The 27,120-nt window shown below is 39.6% G+C and overlaps 1 protein-coding gene across 1 annotated transcript; it reads right to left on the reverse strand.

Moving 5' to 3' along the window:
• Positions 1 to 1,595: 1,595 nt before the first annotated feature.
• Positions 1,596 to 26,883, reverse strand: tmtopsb (teleost multiple tissue opsin b). Its single transcript, XM_046372021.1, has 4 exons — positions 26,107 to 26,883; positions 19,571 to 19,899; positions 9,415 to 9,648; positions 1,596 to 2,750 (listed from the first exon to the last, which is right to left on the reverse strand). The coding sequence occupies exons 1-4, from the start codon at positions 26,537 to 26,539 to the stop codon at positions 2,430 to 2,432; spliced, it is 1,317 nt and encodes a 438-aa protein (XP_046227977.1). The 5' UTR covers positions 26,540 to 26,883; the 3' UTR covers positions 1,596 to 2,429.
• Positions 26,884 to 27,120: the final 237 nt, after the last annotated feature.

Consider the following 27,120-nt stretch of genomic DNA (forward strand, 5'->3'; position numbering starts at 1 on the left):
ATGTTCATTATCTGGATCTCTCAGGTGGAAAGAGGTCCAAGGATGGGTGACAAATCGTCTTCTCTTAAAATGAAACTTGGCTTTGCTTCAGAAAACTCATCAAAGCTATAAGCAGTCAAGTCAGGACACGCATACAAAATTACCTTACCTCTGGTTGTTTCCTCATTGTATATTAGAATAGCATTTCTTAAGGTCCTGTATTATAGAGTTTTCTGTTTAAAACATAACTACAGCCACAGTGTGTGTGTGTGTGTTACATTATATAACCAGTTGCAGATGAAAAGTGTTAGGCCTGTCACATTTAATTCCTTCAACTGATTCAGTATAATTTGATTAAAATGTGAACTCTGTGTCCTGAAATTTTATCACAACTGAGTAACAACTTATACAATATTACATAAAGGGCCGCGCTGTTAGTTTGGATGTCTGGAGCTGATAACCAGTCTACATTTAATCTGTTTGATTACACAATTTCTTTGTCTCTGCAAGTGATAAGACCTTGACTGATTCACTCCTCAATGTTTATGATTACATCAGACTCAAACACACACACACACACACACACACACACCCAAATCAGCTCCGTTCTGAAAAGTCATGAGGAAAAAGGCCAGAGCCAGTTTACATAAGCACCTAAGGAATACTCTTAAAGGGTCGGTTCACCCAATGCGAACTACAAGTTTTGTCAATATTTTGGTTTGTTTTTTCTTTTTAATGCAGTTGATCTTCTTAGATGTAATGGGTGCTGCTGCTGGGTGCTGTGTGTGTAAATAAAGCTAATCATGATTCTCACATGTTGACTGCAATTAAGCCTAAAAGCTTGCATTAAAAAAAAGGTAGCTTAGTCTCCAAAAGTTACTGTTACTTATGTTATTCATGTACTTATGTATACTTATGTTTGACACAGAAACAGGATATTCATTTATTTATTTATTTTTTGCCTTCTAGAGAACGTGGATGACAACAGGCATTTTATGCAGCTGTTCGAAATGACTGTATGGATACTTATAATGTTTATTGTGCTTCTGCAAACAAGGAGCAAACCACAAAAGGTTTCTGTTTATTTTTTTGTTCAGGACTTGAATACACAAAAAATACTTCACCCATAGGCTCCAGCTCCCCCGCGACCCTGATGGATAAGCGGTATAGAAAATGGATGGACGGATGGATACTTCACCCAAACTCTGAGTGGAACAGTTCTCTGAGCAATTGCCCAGATGTGCAGCGAGACGTATATTAGCTTTTTTGCCTTTTGCATGTGTGTTTGCAGCGTTCAGCTTATTATTCATTCATGGCTGTCAGTTCTCATATTCTACTAACATGCCGATTGCTGTTTCTTACCAAGACTGTTTGTTTGTTTCTTACCAAGACGAAGGCTGTAATTTAGAACGTTAATCCACTTCCCTCCCTGCAAATAATGTCTGTGTTAATAATTCATGGATTAATCAACACTTGTGAATATGGCTAAGAGGGAAGAGAATAAGAGAAAAACGACACTGAGCTCCAGTTCTTGAAGGAAGACACACACACACCCACACACACACACACACCCTGAATTTTGGGTGAAGTAAATGTAAAAGATTGAGACTCTCAAATCTGTTTGTGACACGATTTCATTTAAGTTACATAAGCAAAGGAAAATACAATTAGGACGCAATACAAAACCACGTTTCCACCAAACAAAGAGAAACTGCAGCTTCCGAAACATCAAGACAACACAAAACACAAAATCTCTTTCTGTGGCCCTCATAACATGGTGAACTTTCCCTTTAATGACTTTCATTATTGTCCCAGCATTGATACTGCAAAGTGTAAATGAAGGCATAACAGAAACCTTCTCACTTCTAAATTGCATAAAATTGTTCAACAAATCTTTAATACTCTGTATCAAATCCTCAAATATCAGGCATGGAAATGGGGTCAGGAAAAAAAAATGCTTACACCCATTTTCAACTGAACGATCATCAAAAAAAAAAAAAAAAAAAGAAAAGAAACAATAATCCTGCTAACTGTAGCTACACACTTGAGCTGACCAAATACCTCATTGCCCTAAAAACAAAAAAACAACATAAACAACAGTGTATGAAATATCGACCAAAACACTGTGCTTTTCCAAAAATGTTCCTGAATAATTTCTCAGATAAAGTGTGTAATCTTAACTTGAAGCATTGTGCTTTGCCCTGCTGCTTTCTATACGGTGCCTCTGGTAAGCAGCATGACTCTGGTATGTTGTGTTTATCCCTGTTTGCTGACTTCACAGAGCCATGATAACCCGCTCTGGGATTAAAACGTCCCAGTTTGTATTTAAGACTCCCGCTGTGCTCTCGCTCTTTTCTACTATTGTAAGGATTAGTTTCCAAATTAGGGACCTGTGCCCTGCTCCTTCTCCTTCCCGTAAACGTTCAGTTCCTGTTGTTGTTCCTCTCTTTTCACTCCCTGTAGTGAGCCACCAGGATCAGCTTGGGTTTGGGGCCGGTAGCAGCAGGGGTGCTGGCGACAGCAGCAGGAGCAGGAGGTGCAGCAGACGATTCTCCATTCGATGGTGATGGAGCCGTGTTGCTGGCTCTGTGCGAGGACTCGTGGATGGAGTTGGGTGTGGGCTGGGCTGAGGAGGGCGCGGGGACGGACACGGGCAGTTCCTTCTCCTGGCGGACTGTGCGGAGCGTTTTGGTGGGCCGTGAGAATGTCTTTAAAGTAGAGCCTCGCTCGGGGGCGGAGCAGCTCAGGAACGCCCTGAAACACCTGTAGAACTGCACACAAACACACAGGATTACTGTCATTATTAAGAGTGCAGTAATCACAGCAGCTGCACACGACAGTAATACTGATAATCTATAATTTTGTCCTCCTTATTTTTCAAGCTGTAATTTCACTATGTTGGTATATTCTGTATGCACAACACCTGTTTCCTGTCTGTCCTGGAAGAAGGATCCCTTTCTTTCCCTGTTAAAGGGTCATTTGGGGAGTCTGAATCAAGGGTGGACTCCACAGACTGTACAGCACCTTGAGGCAAATTTGTGATTTGTGCACCACATGAATAAAATTGGTTTGACAAGTGATAACAGGACTAAAATGTAAAACGAGGCTTAGTTGACCAAGCAGTGGCTTCTGACAGGAAGTGGATCCTGGGTTTATACTGTTATAAACCTGAGATCAGAAATGAATTTTGACATTGAGTGATTTATAAATTAGCAGCAGCACGACTGTGTTATGATTTACACGCAATAAACCCCAAATGAAGACGCAGGCTCAGGGATGGTGTAGATAAAGGGGTATTTATTGTAAAAAGGGGAGTGGGGAATAGAGATGAGAGAGCGGCGAGGCAGCTGACTGGAAGCTGTAAGTTGGAGAGCAGAGCAAACATCAGGCAGGCAGGTGTTGAGCACAAGAAAAACAACAACGAAAGAACAGAAGTCATAAAGCCACAATTGTTACTGAAATACTGTGATGAAATCGACATAGGATGCCGTGGTAGCTCACCTAGCAGAAAGGCTGAGCCATCTGAATCCTGTCAATCTCTAAGCTGTCTTGTCCAAATAAAGGCCAAAAGCCCCCACCCCCCAAAAAATCTAAAAAAAAACAAAAACAACACGTACACCAGTGGAAGAACTGAAAATCTACTACCACTGAGGCTGAAACAATCATGAGCAGATATACCGCGTGGTGATGAGCCAAATGGATGGCAGGTGTTCGTAATCAGGGAACAAGGGAGATACAGGGAAGGCCGCACCACATCCAAAACCAAAGATAACCAAACACCAACACCGACTCAGACGGAGACAGACGGGGGGGGGGACACGGGAGACACAGCAACATGGCAGAAAGCCACCGCAACAAACTGTCCGTGAATGAATGAATTAATGTCTTATTTTATTGAAAGACTTTAGTAACGATCACATAAATTAGATCAATTTATAGGGTTACAATCCTGCAAATAACATCCAAGCTTGAGCTAACAGAAATCAAACTGCAGCATATGATATAGTATCAGAAATAGTATGTCTAGTAGCTGAAGTCATATAATCATAGTATTTGTAAAAGCAGCAGTGGGAGCAACAGCAATAAAGCATCTAAAGCACAAGTGGTGGTGTAATGATAGTTGTGTAGTACTAGTAACATTGTACATTAAAGCAGTAGCTGAACTAGACCAGCAGTTACCACTTGTAATTGTAATAGTCACTGTAGTTGTTGTAGCAGCAGTATTAGCAGTAGCAGTTGTTCAGTGCAGTGAATGCAGGAGTAGTAGTAGTAGTAGTGGTAACAGTGGTAGTATACAGAAGCAGCAGACCTGACAAGTGCAGTATCAGTAGTCAAGTAAGTAGTACACTTAAACGTTGTAGTACTGTAGTCACAGTAATTGCAATAGAAATATGCAAAGATGATTTCACTGCAGCTCAGACCTTCTTCTTTCCTCCACACTGGGAGTCCAGCAGGCAGCGTGCCCCCCCTGGATAAACGTAGTGTACTTAGTATACTCTCTGGTTCCACACGTATACTTAAAGTCTACTACATTTCCCCAGGGCGCCGCAAATCAAACAGCCGTGCGTCATGAAATATTATGTGGTGCTTTTAACTGAGACGTTTAAGCAGTTGGCTGACAATTCATCATACGTGAGCCAATTAATTTTTGCTACCCCGAAGAAATGATGCAGTTTTCAAATTTAGCATCACGTTTTAAATCTTCTGGTGTATTAATCTACCAGTGAGCTGCGCTTGGGGCAAAAATAAGAAGCTGTTGGTTAAAAAGCAAAAGCTCTGGAGAAACAAAACAGGTTGATGTGTGAAGAGGGAAGTGTGAAGGATAAAAGGGTGAAATAAAAAAAAAAACCCCAGGAGAAACGAGGAACAGGAGGACAAGCTGATGTCGTGAAGCATCAGAGCTAAAACCAGAAACAGATTGGGATTTAAGGCTGAGAAGTGATCAAACCCTCACCTGCCACCACTTACAGAGGACACCTGATGGCACTGTGATGCGTCTGTGTGCAATTAAAGGTGCTTGTGTAGTTGCAGTAAACTCCAAAAGAGGATGTGATAGAGGCTGGCAGATACAGTTCCAGATTTATTTCACATTAGGATTCTACATTACTGCTTTTACTTTTACTGTAGATTGAGCTTTCTTGTCATGTTAAATGTGCACATTCCACCAGAAAGCCCCCAAAATCAGGAATAAAAGGAGCAGAGCTATCACATGTACATAACCATTCAAAGCTCTGTAGCTGCATGTCAGCACCTCAAGCAAGCAGCAGCTTTTACAATATGAAGTTGTACATACAGTAGTGGGAGTATTCAGGTCAAATAAAAATAGAGAAATACATAAATACATATAATTTAATACATTTTCTCAACAAGGATTTTAAGCAAACTTGTTGAGAGTCCTTAAGATCTTATGACCTTCATCAAGTAAAGTCAAATAAATAAAAACATCACTCATAGCTGAACTGTGATGAGGGTCCACGAGCCGGAAAAAGTTTTCGACCATCATCACGAGTAAGTCTGAGACATAATGAACACACATTTGTAACACATTACAATACAACAAAAAATATAAAGATAAAAGTAAAACATTTCTCGAATGAAAAATGTTGCTGGCTTCACAGAACCAAACTTGCATGGACTTTTCTTTTACAGGTATCTTAAAAAATAGAAATACTGGTTGTACGGCCGTGAGTGTAATGATGTCAGTGGTGGAAGAAGTATTCAGATCTTTTACTGAAGTAAAGGTGCCAATACCACAACATAGAAACAATAAGAGTCATGCATCATATGTAAATGATGTCGCTGGTAAAGGTGGAGCCACAAGTGGGATGGTTAATGTTGCTCATAACTGCCAGAGCTTTTCATATGTGGGCTGACGGTGAGACAAACTAATCAGTTAATGTGCAAGCTTCATTTAAATCTTTGCTCCTTCCTTTTTCTTTCTCTGTTCCTTTCTGGTGTCTCAGTCGTCTTTTTCTTTGTACTTTCTTTTTCTTCATCCTTTCCTTTATCCTCTTTCTTTCTTTTTTCCTTTGTTCCTTCCTTCTTTGAAAATCAAACTGCAAACCAGACTGCAGCGGTGGCATCTTTTGCAGAGACGACTGTGAAAGGTTTAATTCTCACGATGACAGCTCGGGTCGGCGGCTTGAATCTGAGCAGCGCTTTAAGTCTTCAACTCGCCTCAACACACTGTTCACATAGTTATGGGCTGGGAGGAACTGAAGACTGAAAGCGCCACACAGTTCGACCTCCCGTGCATTTATCTGTGGCCCTGAAAGTTCAATTAGTTCTTTAATCTTCACACACACACACACACACACACACACACAAACACACAGAAAAACTGACTGACAAGTGAGCCATCAAAGAAAGTTAAATGTCTCCCAAGCTCAAAAGTGACAAAGAGACAGTGCAGCAGACAGAGGAAGATAAAAAAGAGCCAGAGACAGATAAAAGAGTGTGAATGTGTGACAGAAGAAGGAAAAGGTCACTATCATGCTGTCATTACCCTGATAGTAACAGCACATGCTAATCAAAAATCAAAGCTTACGTTACCTTTCACAGATTAAAAAGAACTTTCACCTTTCTCTGCCATCTTTATGTCCGTTCCTTTAGTCTGTTTTTTCATTCATTCTCACTTTTACTGCCACACTTCTTTACTCCTCATCCCTTCCTTCTTTATCTTTTCCTGTTCTTGTCACTGTTTTGTTGACACTCCTCATTTTCTTATTTTTACTTCCTATTTGTATCTTCTCTTTTTGCTCTTTTTTGTTCACTACCCTATATATCTTGTTTCCTTTCTTTTTATTTCCTTCTTTATGTCTTGCTTTCTTTCCTTGTTCCTCCCTTTCTTCCTTTTGGGTATTCACGTTTCATAATTTAGTTTGAATTCAAACTGAAATTCCCACCTTACATTTTCATGTACAGAAAACTTCACCTTTTAACTAAAGAGACCGATATTTTACAGTGCATTTGTTCATCTTTTTTACATTGTAATTCAACCAGGGGATTCATGTTCCACCCAAGCATCCAAAAATTGATTCTGCCTGCTTTTGCTTGTTTGTTTTGTTTTAAAGAACAAAGTGATAATCGAGAGATTGGGTTAAGTATCAAGAACTACATGAGCAGAAAAAGCTGTGTTTTTCTCGTAGAAGGAGAAGAGAAAACCTTGTCAAAATGTCCAAAGCAGTGCAGAGTCACGCATGGGCTGTCTTCTCTATGATGATCAGATTTGTTTGTATTTATTAGACTAATCTCCTAATGACGGTGCAATGATTTATGGATGGTGAAACGCTGCACGGAGCACCTTGAAGTTTGCTCTGCTGTCAATTACGAAGGCCATCAAACAGATTACTTGCTCTCTTTTTCATTTTTTTATTTTTTCTCTGTGCCGTGTTCTTAAATGTTAATGAATGTGTATCACAACCTCACATGCGGTGGGGGAGGGGTGGGGGTCTTGTGTGTCGATGCTGTGGTGGCTGTAACACCACGATAATAATGTCGCACCTCCGTCTTTCACGTTTGTGTGCATTTGCGTGCATATTTATAGATGTGTGTGTGTGTGTGTGTGTGTTCTGTCTGATGGTGTAAATGAGGACCCAGCAGATGGAGAGTCGAGGTCTGCTCTCACCTACATTAACCTCTCTCGGGTGTGAATCTCACATGACGTCCTGGCATGGGCGTCTGATTCTTTGGCTTAATAAGGTAGACAAAGAACAGCAGTTTAATTTAGTTTTGGATATTCATTTACCTTAAAAGCAACTGTCAAAGGAGTATTTAGATCCTTTACTCAAGTAAAAGTCCTGCAAGCCTTACTTAAATAAACGTATTGCGCAATAAAACAGTCCCTGTCCATGTTGTACTATTGTGTCTGATGTTCTTTAGAAGTTAGTGTTAAATAATTAAATAATATAATATTGCGTAGCGACAACATAACACTGCATTTATTAGACGTGAATTGAATCATCTTTAAGAGATGTTGGCTGAAATATTTTAGATTATTCCAGCTGTGTTTTACTTTATTGTCATTAATTGTGTGTTTTTACAGCCATGTCCACTCATGGGTGTATAGTTGTTAACAATTAGTGATAAGTAAACATTTATAGGATACCTCCTCAGTGATTTTATAAAATGCATATACAGTATATGTTTAAGTGTGACCCTGATCAATAAAGTGAAGTCTAAGTCTAAGTCTGATGCTGACCAAAAATATGAGGCTGACAACAGACAAATGTTACCCACAAAGACAAAACAATAGAGTTGTGGTTTGACAGCTTTCTGTTAAATCAGAATCTAGAATCTGAGATATAAATTCAGGCCATATTATTTTGAATCCATGATTAAATCAATTCAGTTTTTGTCATATGTTCAACATATTGTTCTTCTTAAACTGCAAAAACCTGTGTCCACCTGTGATCTTAATGTTGTGTTTCTTTCTTCAACAAATGATTTTTGGCCAATTTCAGATAATAGCCTGTGGGGACAACATTAATTAACGAATTCTAAGCTTGACAGCTGAGTTCTGTACCATCTGGAGGCAATTTTATAGATTTTTGGTTCAGGCAAGTAAATGCATTAGACATTAGACATTTTAAAGTGTAAATGTTACATATAAATCTTTAATCGCAACCATCCTGGACTTTAATTCTACTATTCTTGTGTTAGCTTGCAAACACTTCTATCACACACTTCTAGGTTTTAAAGTATTTTATAGAAGGTCCCACATCTGGCTGGGTAGTCTTGGCCAATCATAGTTTATAATAATGGGGATGCACCTGGGTCAGGTTGCTGGACACACCCCCAATATAAGATATTTTTTTTAATCTTGACACTCAGTGATGACCATAATGAGCGACTGAATAACAACAAAAAACAATGCACTAGATGACAGGTGGAAGATGTATAGAGTCGGATTCATGCTCTGAAAATTTGTGTTGTTATGACTATATGGACATCCTTCAGAAAAAGTTTGGATGTGATGGCAACAGTAAAGGGAGTTGGGCGAGCTAAACTTGAGCTGAGCAGTGGCTGAAACCTGATCAGAAGGGTTCCAAAAGCTTCTCACTCACACCTTTTATTTAATGTCTAATCATCATGTTTGGCCAGCGTTTTACCATTATTGCAGTGATGTGTATAATTTCAATAATTCCATTTGCAACTTGAAATGCAGCTGATTTTAACCATGAAACAACATACTGGATGGGATTCAGTCCAACCTGTGACAAGCTGAACGATGCCTAAATTTTAGCTCATCATTGTGTGTGTCCATCTCATAATAAAATAACATTTTAGAAGAACATTTAACAGACCATGATGGATGTACGTGTATATACGCAAGCTACTTGAAAACAGGTGGAGGACACTGATACAGCAGGAAGACAAAAAGAGAGAGAGAGAGAGAGAGAGAGAAGAGAAATGCAGCGACAGAGAGCACCTCACCTGTTTGTTCATGAATATGTAGATAAAAGGGTTGACAACGGTGGAAAACTTGGCCAGCAGTGACGGAGTGATGCTCGCCTCTGGGGTCAGAAGGTCATGGGGGCCAAAGGTCGCCAGCAGAGCTGTTACTCCATAAGGCAGCCAACAGACCAGGTAGCACACCACCATTGTGACAACCATGACCAGCACCCGCTGCTCTCTGCGGCGAGTCACTATTGAACTCACACTGCGAACCTGGCAGAGAAAAGAAAAACTTTACTGGTGCATTGTCATGGAAACAAAACAATAATACAACAATAGAGAAAAGAGAAACAGCGTTGGTGCAGTTTCAACAGGTTGTAGAAATCTCGCTTCCTCCCTGTCAAGTGTGTGCTTGATGATACTTTGAACGTACAGCCTGCGTCTTACAGCGGGATCAGACGGCGAAGCATGTGGTAAAACTACAGCGAGAATTTCACAGGCTCCTTCCTGCTTATTGTGAGTTAAAGTGCGACAGTCTTTAGTAAACTGTTATCAGGGCTAATTGTTTGATTAGTAACAGTAATGCATTACATTACTACCTTACAGACAAATGGAGTGCGATGACAATAATGCATTACTTCTAACCCCCAAACCTGTTTAGTATCCATAGTGAAAGCTGCTTCCTTTCTGTCGAACAGAGTTGTGAAGGTTTGTGTTTATTCATATCCTCCCCAACAGCTGACAGTCTGACAATCCAGAAAGTGATTGTAAGATTAATTTTTTTTTTCTCTCACATTAAGTTATGGTTGAAGTGGCTGGCCTTCTTTAAAGTTGTCATAAAATTACAGTTCCCTTCCATAGTTTTGAAATCAGTCAGACAGTTGGTCAGAAACTGTAAAAGTGGATGCAAACTCTCTGCAAGCAGGAAGTCATCAGGTTAGCTTTAAGCTACACATCGATCCTGTTTGTTTTATGTTTGCTTGTTTGTAGCCTGCATTAGTTTATAGTCCTACAGAGTTGCATTATTGAAAGTCATGCTGCATCATGTAACTGCACTGTAAACACAAATGTAGGAACAGCCATCACGGCTTTTTATACAGAAGAAAACATCTAAACTTGCATAGATCAAGCTAACAGCCAGATTTTAAATAGACACCTAGAAGAATCTGTTCCATAGAGCTTGACTACTGCAAGTAGGATTAATCTGTTATGCATTCTGGGTAAATTAGATTCTGATTCTGATTCTGATTAAGACCTCTTAAAAACACAGCTAAGCGAGCAACTGCTCAGCTCCTTTCACTCCACCATTGCATTAAGTCTAAAAAAAATCTTTGATACATTTTTGAGTTGGAGAAAAAAAAAAGGTGCAAGCGCAACTGATTTGTCCCCTTCCACCCACGTCCACCACTAGAGGCTGGAAAAAAATCAAAACTTCAGTCATCAAAATGTCATACAGAAGACACATACAAGTTAGAGAAAGATGCTCTCCCCTCCTATGGTTTTTCAGTCATGCTGGCTAGAGGAGGGACACTGCAGTCTGCCACCTTACCTTGCAGTAAAACTAATTGCAAAAAAGCACTGGCAGCTTCTCTCAGGAAGAGAGAAGCTGCCAGTGCCTACTTCTGCTAGAAACAGATGTTTGTTATCTTCTCAGTGGTAGCAGACACATATACAATCAATCCATTAGTCAATAATTCAACAGACACCGTAGACAGATCCACCACGATAACAACAGAACTTAATCAATTACATTTTTCATTTCCAGAAGCTGCAAATACTCAAGTGACCTTTAAACCCAAACAGTCATTATCCTATAGCAACATAAATATTGCACTAAGGTGACATAATTTAAAAACAGATGAACGAGTCAAGGAGAGGGAGAATGAGAAAGATTCAGTTTTGTTAAAGTTAATAATTTGGATTCATGCATCAGTGGCATAACAAGAAGAGACATATCCTGCTCCTCGGATGCCAGATCTCATCTGATGGAAGTAGGTGTCGGTTGCTCAAACAGTCACCACATATCATGTGCAGTTTATTTCATTTTTCATTCAGTGTTATGTAAGACTGAGTATCTGTATGTGCATCCGCTACAGTCCCCTGGAATAAAAACACAAAGCTCCCAAAATGCCTTCCAGTTCGAATAAAGACAGTGTCTCTCATTGACTTTTATATTTCTATTTCTTACTGATTCATTATTGTTATTGTCACAACAGTTTCTCAGTAATGGTGGTTTTGAAGTAACCTTGGGTTACCATTCGTTTAGTACATAACTTGTTTTAGGATGCTTGTGAAATGGTAGTGCAGAAAGCTCTCATTTGAGTTAAACTAATGGATGTTCTCATATGCAAGAACTGATGAATGGCTGATATCAAGTGATACATCAACAAACTACAGAATGTCTGGTTCAGGGGACAGACAAATTAAAATTAGTGCAGGAAGTAATAGGATATGAATATAACTGATAAAAATGGAGGGCAGCAAAAATGTTTGCTGTGATGTATTACTACTATTACTACTACTAAATATGTCCTGAGAGAGAGGAAGAGGATTTGTGCTGATGTTAAGACAGCCAACTTTGCTATAAGGTCTCAAACTTTGAGCTTCCACACTTTTAACAATGACTTGCTGATCTACATCTTCCCTTCCATGTCACTCTGAACAAACTGCGCCCTCCATCCTGGTGACAGGCGCCATGTCAGTTGTCAGGCTGTCATACGAATATTTCAGGCCTCTGCAGCAACTGCCTGGAGTCATTCTTAATGGCAGAGTACATAGAATTTGGCAAGAAAAGTATATTACGATACGACATGTGACAGTTTCAGGTCAATAATGGACCATCCACTGTCACATGATCAAGGACATGCTCCATCATCTTGATGGTTTATCAAACATCAGGGCTGCTGCACTTCAAAGTGTCAAAAGTTAATACGAAGGAACAGTGACAGGAGAAGCAACAATCCAAGTGCATAAAACCCTGATTAGTTTTATCTTTTTGCTAAGCTAAGCTAACTGCCTTCTGTTTCTGACTGTTCCTTTAAATATGAAGCAAGTTGTCCTAACTAATCATATTATCATATTATTTAAGGTACTATATGATAGTTCAGTTTCTTTAAACTATAGTTTCATGAGTTCTTCAAAGTAAAAAGTTCAGTGTAGCCGCCCACTTGCACAAAGGGCAAATTTTCTATTCATCCTCCACGTACAAAACAAAACAAATTAGAAAAGCAGACTATGCTTTGGGAGAAAGACCTGCAGTAGGCGGAAAGTCCACTGCGTGATTGTCCATCATACTGAAGGGAAGGACAAAAGAGACAACATTTGTACATTTCTGTGCAAAAGCAAAGGCAGAACTTCCACCGTGAATCTTAAGTAAAGATATTAAGTAAAGCAGATAAAGGAGCCCCAGAGCTGCACAGGGGAGATTTTTTATGTCAAAGCTGCTGTTGTTCAGCTGTTTCCAAGCAACGCAAAAGTTTTTGTAGCATACGAGTAGCTATAGCTCAACATGCACACAACCTGCAAATCTTGGCATTTAGAAAATCTTTACTTACTTACTCACTTAAAATATTTTTATGGACAAGCACAATCTTTACAAAAACACGTGGCTCGGTCCACTCTCTTGGTAAGGTTGGTGTAAAATGGAAGGACAGACACAGATAGGTGTGTGGGGTTCCAGGATGAGGTAAAGTGCGTGAAAGTGTCGGAAAAGTAAAACTTCGCAGTTAATCTTTGTTAGGCAACTTTGCTAGGCTTCCCATGTGCGCCTCCCAGTCTATTGGGATTCACCCAAACACCTTGACTGCTCTGACTCTTTATGCTACTATGGCAGAGAGGCCCCTGCAGAAACAACACTAGAGAGGTAACTAGTGTCATACCTGGAAGCATAGGGCTACTGACCAAGATGCCGTATTTGACGCATTGGAAGTGACAGTTGACTGTATACACATGCGTTCAAGAGATTTAATCTCATTCCAATCTGTGTGTGCCCTGCAAGTGAGAAAATGCATGCTGTGTAAGCAGAGGATTATCTTTCCGCAGCGTAACTTTATAACTAGACTGCTTAGAGACAACAGTACACACACACACACACACAAACACACACTCACGCCAAACGAAAGCCAGCTGAGACCTGTCTTGATCACCTTGGGCATTTTCTCATCTTTCTCAACAGAAAGCTGTATTTTGTTTATTCATGAATTAACAATTACGCCGAAGCTGTTCAAACTACATCAGATAATAAAATTGTCAAAAAAAGTGATGAAAGAAAATGATTAGGATTGTCAGAGGTTCATTAGTTGTTAGCTGTATAATAACTTAAATTCTATTAAAATGCTGTTCAGTTCAGTCGTGTCACTTTTCAGTTCGGTCATTTGAATGATACTTTAGTCACCTGAAGCCATTAACTATGAATTCTGTGTGTTACTGAACGTGCTGCATGTGGCTCCAAAAAAGCTGAAAAACTTGCAAATGCAAAACTCTAAAGCAGTGAGACAAAGACAGTTATCTCCCATCAGCCTCCGGGTTCAGTGACAACTGAGCAAAAACTGGCCTTTTATCAACACAGAAAATCATACACAGCGTTTCCATCCTTCCCCTCAATGTCATTAGTGTGTGACACTAAAGCTGTCTCATCTCATCTCATCTCTTCTCAGCAGTTCATTTAATGTGGTATAAAGAAATCACATGGGACTAAAGTGTTTTACTCACCAGTGACTAGTCGACTGGAATATGAATAAAAGTTACTGAGTTTACACTTTAAGTGATATGATTCCCGTTAGTATTAACATGGAGTTCTGCTTGTGTTGGCCTTTAGTAACTTCTTAGGGAGACATCAGACTCTTTAGCAGCTTATGCCCCACTCCACCAGATGGATGCTAACTTTGACTCTGTATGATTTGGTGCTAGGCAGGTAGCTTTTGTTTTTTTCTAATAATCGCTACCTGCTGTGTCTAGCATCAACACTGATGAACGTGGTGAGAATGAACCACAAAGAAAAATTCAAATAAAAATAGAAAAACAACAACAACAGCGACAAAAAATGCAGGATACGAGTTTGTCACTATGATCAATACCCAACAGACAGAGTCATTATGTCAGCTGTTAATCTGAAAATGTACAGGGCAGTTTTAAAAGCAAGTTGGTGGGCAAAAAACAAGTGTAAACTAGTCAAGAATACAAAAAAAATGCATAAATTAAACTTCAATAAAATCATTGAATATATATAATTATGATTAAATCAAACACAGTTAGACAAAACAATCTGAGTTATCAGCATAGAAACTGAATAGAATACTAAAGACTGACCCCTGAGGTACTTTTGAGAAGGATTTACAGTCAAATGGCCACAGAAAAGAAACAAATCATTCATACTTTTTTACTAAAGATAATAGATAATCTTTTAATAACACGTTTTTGGAGTTTTCAGGTTGTAGACAATTTCCTTTACTGGTAAGTCAACAGTTCAGTCAGTAACAAATGCATTATTCTCTCTCAAACAGCCCTTCTATACACCTTTGGAGATCCAACGTACACGATGTGCCACTTGTCTTTATCTGACAGGAAACGGGTTGCTGCGAGATTTCTCACTACATCTGGCTCTAGTCTAATTAATTCAGAAAGTGTCATTGGCTGAATAACAGCGTTTGAAGAGTCACTTTCTCTCTCAGTTCCTCTTAAATCCATCTGAAGGCCTTTAATAAGGACTTCCAGCAGATGTGAATTCATCAAGTTAAGACATGCACCCTTCTCCTCTCATAAAGGTAAATTTCAGGCTGTGAAGAAGATCATCTCATCCCCAGTGACAGAAATTTGCAAATGAATTTCAGGTGTCTGGCATGATCACTGATGGGAAATCTACCTGTGGACCAGAATGCAAACTAAACTTAGGAGAAAATCTTCTTTTACACTGCAAAAGACGATGGCTCTCTTTTCTCCTGAGCCGCCGGTTAAATCTGCTGCTCAGGTTTTGTTCATAATTATTGCTGGATGCCATGAATATATTCAGGATGCTGTCCCTTGCTTCCCTTACAGATTTTCCCTAGTTTACCTTGAGTTGGTTTGAACATGATTCATATATTTTGGACTCCATCTGTCGCAGAGATCTCAAATTAACAGAAAAATAGCGCACAAAAACAGTGTATTTAGTGAATTCACATCAGTGATCAGCCTTTCTAAATCTAAGACTGTCAGATAATTGGAAATGGTTTTTTAGTGAAGCTATACACTCAGTGCTTGTAGCGAACTTCTTGGTATGCTGACATGTTTGTTCGCAATGAAAATGCTGCCGACGTGCTGATGTTAAGCAGGCATGGTGACCATTTTTATTTAGCTAGTTAGTTTTGGCTTATTAGCGGGAAGCACAAAGTACAGCTGAATCTAATGGGAATGTCAAAGGTCCTGCAGCTATTCGGTCAAAAAAGTAATGGAGAAATTTTGACGTGAGGTGGTGCTAGATGAAAAGAGAATAAATGTCTGTACCAATTTTCAGTCCATCAAGTGGCTGTGAAGACATTTCTGTAAACAACACAAATGTCAACCTCACGCTCAGGAGATCAGAAAAGTCAACCATTAATATCAGGTACCAAATTCTGCTGTCCCAGTTCATCTAGTAGATGATGACATATTTCACTGGAAAAATGAAAACTTTAATTTGCTTGTGTCACCATATTAAAAGTCAGGGAATCTCTACAGCCAGCAAACACCCCAGTAAATTATTTCAGTCTAACTGATACACTGACTACCTTCACCAAATTCATGGTTGGATTGCTATCAAAGTGGTATCAAACGGGTATCTGGTTGGTCCAGACTTCTGACAGGACAATGCAACAAAAAACAGTTTTTCAACAGGCGGTTGAGTGTTAAGGTTTGTAAGAAAAAAAAAAAAAAAAAAAAAACATTACTGTTTTGAAAAGACTGGGCAGTCAGTCTTGGATCCAGGACTGGCAGCAGTGCACTGAAGTGACCTCACCTAATTTGTTTTTTTAACCTGAGTTACACATAGAAATAATTAATATTGTTATTTGCAAAAGTGGGCTCCTGCTTTCATGAAGAATATAAGAAATTAATCATGTAATATTCATACAACATACTGGTCACATTAATGGGACAGAAATAGAGGTAATACTGCAACAACCTTTTGCGTTTAATCAAGACCCTTCTTCAAAAAGCAACATGAAAAAACAGTTCTGCGTGCTTGCAGGCATTGCAAACACCCACTGAGGTGTGGCACATCAACCAGCAAATGATGTGGCAAATTCAATTTTTGTGCAAACAGCATCAACACATCAACATCCAGGGCTCGCAGCCCGTGTGCTACAACAATGTCTGATTCGCGGCCATGAACAAACACTTCTAACCATCACACGCAAAGTTAGAAGATATGTGACGCACAACCTAGCACCGAGGCGTGTCTAATTGTTAGATACACTCTATATGCACGGCTGCCAAATGCATCTACATAAGAGAGATGATCTAGGATGAAGGCAAAACCAAGCAGCCACACTAGCAGAAGAACAAGGTCAGCTCAGTCATCTGCCACCTACATATGTAAACACAGTGATATACACCTTTACATCTATTCATTCAAATGGTCAGTTGTGGTTCCTGTAAATTTTATCTCCCAACATGATGGGAGAGTCATAAGCTTTTTCAAACTGCTCATATTTTTGTCTAAAAATGTCGAGCCAAAAAAAATTTGCTAATCAACTCAACCTTCTGTAATTTCTGTGTAACCGTGGAACACAGAACTCCCCCTCTGGTCATTAAAACCACCACGAAACCAGACACAATGTGGAAGCATGTTATCTCTCGGTGCCTCTCTTGGTGCCGTTTTTTTTCTCCTGTTATTACCTGACAGTGGGTGCAAAGGTCTGTAACACTGAAGTGCCTCAGCAGAGCGTAATGAAGACCTTTATCTGTAATCCTGTCATTAACACCAGCCAGTAGGCAAAACCTGTGTTGCTGACTCACGCTCCTTTGCCCCTATTTTCAGCTTTCTAACTACTTAACTCTCACCACAGAGTGCTTTGCAAGTTTTCTCCACTCTTTTTCCACTGCAACCCCTAACCCTTACACACAGTGCATAAACAACTTTATATTATATTAGCAGCATCCTTCCAACAAAAGTAAAACTTCAGTCAGAGATGTGCGATGGAATCAATCATTTATATCAAAATGTTAGAGTAGTCTTAGATTTTTATTGGAAAAGGTGTCCTTTGAGGAAGCTCTCAAAGAGTTTTTTCCAAAAGTGTACCATACTATTCAAAGGTCTATATTTTATTTTAAGAAAGATAAAACAGGATAATATTCAGACGTCTTTTATTTACATTTGAAATAGTTTTGTCCCCTTCAGAAGAATAATTACATTTGCTGGATGACAGGGGTGAATACTGTTGTTAGCACTTTTCAACACTAATATCCCTCCATTTTGAATTAGTTTTCCAGCACAGAAAAGCCTAAGTTTTATATTATTTTATATTATTTTATATTATTACTGAGAACCACAGCGGTGCGATTGGGCTTTAAATACTTAGAGCAACCTTTTTTCTTTATATTCTTTGTAGTCTGTTCAGTGGTTAGATTGACTGACACCAGATGATCCATTTCAAATGGTGACAACACTAACCCACTACTTCTGCGGAGTTTTAAGAACAACTTTGCTGAAGAAACATGCTTGTTAACATGCCAGCTTGTTACAGTCACTCTTGTGCACTTGAACGCAATTTCTTTACCCAACGCAGGGTTACTTTTTATGTTATTCAGCTGTTTTTTCCGAGGTTTCTTTGTCTCTTTCTTTTAGTTGTCAGTCTGTGTGAAGTACTGTGCAGCATTTTGTTTATGCAATCAGAAGTGGTTGGATATCAGATTTTGTGCAATTAAAGCAAAGCTGAAATGTGTGTATTTTACCACCCTGTGCAGAACACAGAAGCTGAAATAAAATTTAAACAGCAGCCTGATATATTGGCTGTGTGAATTCTACCCTGAGAGATGTGACCAGATATAAAATACAGAGTATTTGACATACTCAAATGAAAACAATAATTTACCTCATCAACTTCATTGATTTCTAACTTTAATGCCAACCACATGTTTCAAACAAGTTGTGACAGGGGCAGCAAAAGACTGAGAAGGATTCGGGATCAACCGACACAGGCTGATTGCTCACAGGTGATAGTATCGTGACTGGGTATGAAAGGAGCATCCTCAGACAGCTCAGTCCTTCAGTACTTTGTGAAACATGTGACTCCATAAAAGATACTGCTGCATGAGGTGGGAAACACTTCATCAACCTGTTCCTTTGCAAATGATGGCATTCTATTCATGCTGCAGTGACTCCTAAGTAAAAATAACTTTTCTCAGCCAGACATATTTACACCATGAGTAGCTTCAGTCTCAGCTTGGCTTTCTTCCTTTCTTGCCAACTCTCTCTTTTCCACTTTGCCTCAGTGTCTTTGTTTGAGCGAGACAGGTGAGGGGAGAAAGAGAAAGAGAGATCAAACTTGAACAAAAAAAATACCTTATTTATAACTAAACGTGCACTCACACACACGCGTGCATCTTCAAAGCTTGTACACATACCTCACAAACTTTCACCCTTCATCTCTGGTGTTTGCATAATGCGAGCACTAATATTATAGTTTTAAAAAGCCTCCAGGTTTCCCGAAACAAAGCTTTCATGAGCACAGAGCTTTCTTCTAGGACTACATGACAGGATTGAAACCCTGGCTGTCATCCAGATGGATTGTGCCCACTGTTCTTGCATTAAGGTGTAAATTACATACAGCAAATAGGACATGGTTTCAGACACTTGTGAAAAATCTCTCAGTGGTTGTGGACGTCTCTGCGAGTCAGCAACACACAGCACAAAGCAGCAAAACCAAAACAATGAGCTTGTGTTCGCAGCTTTAATTAACAACCTGGTCCAGATGTCAAACCTGATTGGAGATTGTTGAGACAAGCGGAGGTTTGGCTTCATTTCTCAGCTTTTAAACACAAGTATTTGAAATGAACTTATGAACTTCTATTCTTTCCTTCTTTTTGTCCACTTCACAGCCTCTGATTGAACATTCAGCTGGTGCGCATTGGAAGCTGAAGCACAACGAAACATACTCTCTATTCTATGTCTTGTCACAAATTCACAATGCACAGTCAGTCTGTGCTGTGTTTACTCTCATTTACATGTGCAGAATCTCACCTGTCTGATGGTGTGCAGCAGTTTGCCGTAGGAGTAGAGGATGACACAGAATGGCAGGACCAGGCAGAAGATGAACAGGCAGATGATGTAGGAGATATTGTTTGGCGTCTGGGTCCTCCAATCCACTGAGCAGGTTGTGCCGGGACCCTCGGGACCATATCTGCTCCAGCCCAGCAGCGGAGGTACAGTCCAGGCCACCGAATAGAGCCAGGAAAAGCAGATCCCTCCCAGCGCTGGGCGGTACTCTCGTCCGTCGGCTATAGTGGGCGCCATCATGGTGCAGTAACGCTCGTAGGACAGAACGGCGAGGGATATCAGGGAGACGATGCCTGAGGAAGAATGGAACAAGTGATCAGTAGGTGTGAAACAAAGTTGGTGGCATAAATGTGCCAGACAAGCTGAAGAATGGATCACAGTGCGAATTAAATCTACATCATTTTATAAACCTCTTTCACCTGCAAGATAACGATCAAGCAGAGTGAAGTCACGTTTCTTGTTTTGATCAGTGAAGGGGTTTTTCTCTTCGTTTCTTTTGGGCATCAAATGGACAGCAGTGGTGTTCATCAGCCAGTCAGACTGATGTCCAAACTTTAGAAGACCTTCTTGCATTTCCCTCCAGACCCCTTCCACCTGCTTTTGTCTCCAGTGACTTAAAAAAGCACAATTGTTCAACTCATACAGCACATTAAACTAATCTGGGTCTTTTGTTTTCTTCTTTTCTTTCAGTTGTTTGCCTTAATAGTGATTTAAAAAAATAAGAAAACAAACAAAACAAAAATCAAACTAAATAGCAATATGCACCAAGTTTGCTTTAAAAACTGGTCTTTGCAGCCCACTAATGTATTTGGTAAAGTTTGTCATTTTGTTCTTAAACAGTTCTTTAACTGTAATGTTATACTATCCTGGCTTTTATTAAATTCTACAGTTTAGTTTGAGGATTTAGTTGGTTCATGACCAAAAGCACCAAAAGTGAATAGCAGAATTCAGAAAAACTTAACTTAAAAGTGTGTTGTTTGTTTACTGCATTTGAAACTAGGAAATGCACATTTGAAGTAAAGCTAATTGTATCCTAACATTCTCCTTACGAAACAGAAACACTAATTCACATGAGAGGACAGCCGCACATGAAGTCTTTTTCTACTTGTTAATTACTTAATCAATGAATGTGTCCTGTTTGAGTAAATTGTTACTGAAGTGGCTAAGTCTTAAATCAGAGCTAATCAGCGCATAGACCAGGGGCACTTTACCTCTTTTACAATGAGTCTTCCAGGGACAGAAAGACATTGATTAAAGACAGTCAGAGCACCTCAGTGTGTGATGATGCTCTCTGATTGGCTGACACTGTGGTATGTTTGGTGCAGACAAGGGGCTGGATGTGTTTATAGCAACAGCAAAGAGTGAGAGTCTTCAGAATAATGGGAATTATTTTGTGTCTGTGCACAATGGATAACAGTATAAATTCATTGTGTGTGTGTGGGTGTGTGTGTGTGTGTGTGTGTGTGTGTGTGTGTGTGTGTGTGTGTGTGTGTTCACAGGTGGATGAAGAGGGAGTAAGAGCTTTGTTCATTACTGATGCACTTTAGTTGCACGTTGGTTTAGATGAAGCATGAAGACTCCACAGGTCAGAAAAATACTTAATTAGCAAACATGTTAAATAATAAAATGTTTAAACTCATGACAGTGTGACAGTGTGACAGTTTTATTTTATTTAAAAAATCAATTGGTTAATACTCAACTTAAAATTAATATACACAGAAATACAAAGTTAAAGTATAAGTCATACAAATCAATTGATGTCCTTATTTTTCATTTTAAGTTTTTATATTATATTTTAGATTTTTTTGAAATTATTGTGGTTGAATACAAGTTGTTGCTAGTATGGATTGTTGACAACCTGCAATTCTGAATACCACCACTAGGAGTCGTAAAAGTCAGACATGAATTACAAACACAAATACAGAGGAATACAGGTGGCAGCTGTAGTCTGCTTTAAGATAACCCAGCTAAATTGAACCCCTGAATCTGATGTGCTGCTAAAATAATTCTATTTTCCTTGGCCTCTGAAATTGATTAAAAAAGAAAAAAATCTGAAAAAGTGACATCACTGCTAGATTGAAATGCGACCTGTGACAAGGGGTGACAAGTGGCTTAGCTTTAAGGGTCACTTACCAAAAAGGTTGGACTTAGTAACAATGTGCTGCAGGAAATGCATAACCTTAGAGAAGCCATAGGTGTACTGCTTTAAAGCTCCATTCAATCATTTTCGGCCAGGGGCCAATTTTCCATTCATTTCCTATAATTACTGGCCAGTCTTCACCCTGAGCCTGGTGGAGACGGGGAACATATCAGTCCCTAACGCTGATTCAAACATGGTCCACTTTGATTCTCCGCCATGCATTTTAATAGGTTTTTCACCTGAGGCCTGATCCTTCTTCACCCAACTCTGGAGTGGTGTGGAAAAGAATTACGGCAAAATGAATGACCCACTGTCCAAGGCCTGAGTCAGTGCAGGAGCTATTTATTTTTCATTCCTCCTGCTTTTGCACCATTTGTCCCTCCATCTCATCCCACTCTTTTCCTTTGTCTCCGTCTTTCTGCCTTTCTCAGTCTGTTTTCTTCTTCTTTCTCCCTGTAACCCTCTTTCTCTGTTACTTTCTACCTTTGTTTCCCCTCTCCTTTTAGGATTCAGATCCAACTACAAAAAACAATCAGATCATTTTTCAAGATGTTGCTTAGGTAATGCTGTAACCAGGTTCTTGTTGTATTTGTGCTGTAGTGTGATGACAGTAGTAGATTAGTGAAACCTGATTCCCTCATCTAGATTTGTCCTGGAGAAGTTCTTTATTTGTCATGTGCACAACAATCACATTGAAGTGGTTATTGGCAATTAAATTCTTGTTTCTCCCTTCAGCAATGTTCATACAATATGTAAAGGAAGAGAATCACAAAAGTAAATTAGAAATGAGAAAAAGTAAAGCATATAAATAGCGGAAAAGTTCAAACACAGCAATAAAATACAAAATATACTGTATGAGTTAGTGAGGTAGACTGCATCACAGTCTCTATAAAATGTACATTGTAAATGCACAGTATATGTTTAATAAGAAGGGATTATGGACAGGTAGTCTTATGGCCTGTAGGATGAAGACGACCCTGAGCCTGGTGGTGCAGGACTGGATGCTGTGATACCGTCTGCCAGGCGGCAGCAGGCAGAACATTTTGTGACCGGGGTGATAAGGGAAAGATGCTCTTGGGTTTCTAATCAAATGACAAAAATCTCAGACGAGGATAAGTATTGCTGTAATAACAGTGTGATGGGATGAAAGGAAATATCATTCCAAGTATATATTTTCATTAAAAAATAATTTATTTGAGCAGAAACAGAAAAAAAAGACTCCTCTGTGACCTCAGGAAGAAGATCTTTTTACAGCATTAAGCCTTCCCAACAGTCCCTGATTGCTCAGATGTAAATTGGGTAATTGCAGCAGGGAGAACAACGTCTCAACAGGGCATTAACAAACAAACTGGATTCCATCTCATGGGCAGAAGGTGAAACAAGACATCTCTGTTGTGTTTTCACTTCAGTTCTGCCAACCTGAGTCGATCCAGTCCTGTTTTGTGAGGCCTGCCAGTAATCCAATAACTGTTCAGAGAGACTGAACAGGGAAGTGTGTATTCACACTGAGATAATGATAAGCAGCTGTTGGAAGTAATGCATTACATTTACTTATCTCGCTACATTTGAGTAGCTTTTACTGCACTTGTTGAATTGGCTGCATATCTTAAACCTTAAATATTTTCTCTTGATGCAACCTAAGCAGTAATGTCAGTTATGTTAGTGATTTTGTGACATTACACACCTATAAGCTAAAAGAGTGATTATTCCACCAGTGGTATGTGTGTAAGATATGTTGATCTTTTTTATTGGCATTTCAGACAAAGCCAACAGACCTGAAGCAAATAATCTCATCATCTCATCATGAGCAAATATGGATTTTAGCAAAAACTTAGTTAAAAATGAACTTTATAATGAGCTTTTCAATTGCTCAAATCATCAATATCAATATCAATCACTTGCTGTACTTCATCTTTGTATTCATCAACAAATACATCCAGGAAGCCATTTCAAGTCAAGTCAAGTCAAGTCAACTTTATTTGTATAGCCCATTTTTACAAGCAGTTTGTCTCAAAGGGCTTAACATAACATCAGCAACATCCTCTGCCCTTCGACCCTCACATTTGTTATCATTTCCTCAGCAATACCACAGATTTAATGCACTTGACACAAACATACAGCAGTTCTAATGAGTTAATGTAATTCAAGCTAAGTCCCATCTTCAGGCAACATTTTCTCCAGCTTTAACACCATTCTTCTTCTTCTTCTTTGAGCTCTGCAAAGTTCAAATCTTCAAATTGCTTGTTTTGTCTGATTAAAAGGTACAACACCCAAAGATATTCAGTTTCTAATAATATTTGACACAGAAAAGCAGCAAATCTTAACATGAGGGAGTAGGATTTTTGCAAAAGATTAATCAACATATCCATTTATTAACTTATCATTTCAGATTTTTTGCCATTATTTAGAAGCTGTCCATTAGCCAGAATACAATGCTTAATATCTTGACCCTTGAAGGTATTTCTGGACATTTTCAGCCTGGGCTGCATTTCTTCTTGTTTTTCCACTGTCTAATCAATTCTGACCAAACAGTCATCAGTCATTCACAGCACACATGAATATTTGATGTTGGGGTTTTCACTCCATAGTTTCCAAAAGCCAATTGTGCCGATGATCGTCTCATGTAAAGTTTTGGTGCTGTTAGTCATTGTTTATTTATTCTAAAGCTGCTTCTAACAATGACCACTGAGAAACATTGTGCAAAATTCATCACAAAAGTTTTCAGGTTTTGGATCAACCACAAAAGGGATATAAATTGTACATGACTCATTACAGAATGGGTTTTTTTTGTTTTTTTTATATTTTTGAAAGATGTGTTTATAGGATTGTACTGGCAAACTGCTGAGTCTGACAAAAGTTGGATGGATGGCTGAGTTATCGAGGGATTTAGACAGAATCCTTCAATTTCATGAGAAAGATTTTTAACAAAGCAGTCTGGGTCAAATGATACACAAGTCCAGACTCCAAAGAAAAAACAATTGATTTAAGAGCAAAAACAACACGTTACTGACCTTACTGCAAGACCAGACTAAAAAAGAAAACATTGATTTAAGCGCAAAAACAACACCTTTACACCTTCCTGCAAGTCCAGACTCCACAGAGAAAACAGGACATTTCAGAGCAGAAGCCTCCCCAATGAAAACATCTTATGTCACCTTTAAGAAATCAACAGATTTAAGAGTACCTTACTTTAAGTCCAGACTCCATAGAGAAATCAGCAGATTTACGAGCACCTTACAGCAAGTCCAGACTCCAGTGAGAAAACAAATGATTTACTGTTACTGAGTAACACCTCCCTGCACCTTACAGTACTTCAAATCCAGATTCAAAAGAGAAAGCAAGATCATTACGAGCATCTACTACACACAGGGAGGGCAGTAAAAGAGATAAATGGTGAAGGAGCAAAAGAGAAGAAAATTATGAACTTTAATTAATTCCCAGATCGATTATTCACTTACGTTAGGTTACATAAAGAGGGTGCACATTAGCACTCAGAGGGGTGACATTAATTAATACTACTTGACAATGACTGTTACTGATTATCCTGAAACTGGAAGGTCACAGGTTTGATCCCAGCACTGTTAAGGATCTCCTGCGTGCACAGACTTAAACATGAAACAGATCCCCTAAGGATCAAGATAAGAGCCAAACAATTCATTATGTAATGCGATCAGAAATGCTTTTTCCGTGTTTTATGATTCTTTTAGACTTCCTTTAGACCTCCTCTGCATCTACCCTCCAAAGTTACTTCTGGGACTAAATCCACATTATGACACAACGTCGTATTATTTATATCCCTGAAGGAAATTCAGGGATATAAAGCTTAAAGCACAGCTGAACATGATCCGCAGTGAACAGCACATTACCTTCACCACTTAATAGGATTTAAATTGCAATTAACTGGATTTTAATCAAGTGTTTTCAGTGAGTTCTATGTTGCCCATTGAAAGCATTTTTTTGGTGCGCTTGTAAACTGCTTAAGTAATAAAATTATCTTATTGTACAGCAAATCAAATGTATCATAGGCTAATATGAGGTGCTTTCGTCTATTTTCGAGCTGAAATGCGGCTTAAATACGAGGAACTGGCGACGTTCGGTTCACGGTGTGCAGAGCGATTAGATAAAGACAAAAGGAGACAAAACCTTCACACTATCAACTCATATAGTTGATATGTTGACAAAATAAGGCGATACCCGAAATTATACACCGTCTGAAGTGACAAAATCTCCCTTTAAACTGTTTAAAGGAGGACATTAGAATGTAGAATTAAACATTTACTTGTCAAAAATAACCCAGAAGGTGTTCTTCTGGTTATTAAATCTCCGATGACACATGCCTGAGAAACTGGAAACTGCTTACCTAAACATGCGTTAACGAACCCGTACCAAACGCACCCAGCGCGTCCGATCAGCCAGCGTCCCTGGGTGCTGGCCGCGAAGCTGAACGGTGTGCCCAGCACGCTGACCAGCAGGTCGCTCGCAGAGATGCTCACCAGCAGGAGGTTCATGGGCGTGCGCAGAACCCGGTACCGGCAGAACAGCGCGAGCACCAGGAAGTTACTGAGGAACCCGAAGGTGCCGATGAAGCCGAGGCACACTGCCACCACCAGGTGCCCCCTCGGGCTCAAGGTCGGAGGAGGGAGAGAACCGGACACCTCCTCGTACGTGTCCGTCGCCGCCGTGCCGCCAGCTCCTCCCCCGGTACAGTGCGCACAACTCAGGCTCACGTTGCAAACGATCATCATCGGGCTGAATAGCGAAGTTTGGACCGGCCAAAAGTTTGCACCGACCATGAGGACTCGGTGCTGTTCACTTGGTCAACTCATCTGGAGAAGCGAAGGTGCAGGGGAGAGCCCTCTGTTGCAACGTGCGCGCATGTGGCAGCTCTTAATAAAGAAAAAAATAAATTTGTAAACGCTCAATTATCCAGTCCAAGAGATCTACTAGCTGAATGAGTCAGAATTCAGACAGCAGATGCTGGTGGCATGTTAGATCCGCCCCTCTGCCGTGCGGAGCCGGAGAGGTGCGCTCCTTTTCATGCGCTTGAGCTTTTATCACCAACTGTGCCTTTTAACGCGCCGGGGAACGGAAACGCTCCACAGGAGGTGGTGTCGTACGGGCGTGTGTGTGTGTGTGTGTGTGTGTTTGTGTGTCTCAAACCGCACCATGGGGTATAAAACGCACTGCAAAATAAGGCAAACTGATTCAAGAGCTGTGTGACAGGTGCACGTAGAGCTCAATGATCCACTTCTGTGAAACTAATGTGAAATAAGAGAACTGAGACAGAGAAGTACTTTAATAAAGAAGTCACAACACTCAGTGTGAGTTGTCTGTCATGGCTCCTTAGTAAAACATATACCACACCATCACCATC

This window comes from Scatophagus argus, chromosome 18 (genome assembly GCF_020382885.2).
Source record: "Scatophagus argus isolate fScaArg1 chromosome 18, fScaArg1.pri, whole genome shotgun sequence".
NCBI lineage: Eukaryota > Metazoa > Chordata > Actinopteri > Scatophagidae > Scatophagus > Scatophagus argus.

Bases quoted from the DNA above. Each gene is read 5' to 3' on its own strand.
- tmtopsb (XM_046372021.1), bottom strand. From the start codon at position 26,539: ATGGTCGGTGCAAACTTTTGGCCGGTCCAAACTTCGCTATTCAGCCCG. The intron at 19,900-26,106 runs GTAAGCAGTTTC...ATTCTTCCTCAG, and splicing joins GTTCGTTAACGCATGTTTAG to GCATCGTCTCCCTGATATCC. The intron at 2,751-9,414 runs GTGAGGTGCTCT...GTTTGTGTGCAG, and splicing joins ACATATTCATGAACAAACAG to TTCTACAGGTGTTTCAGGGC.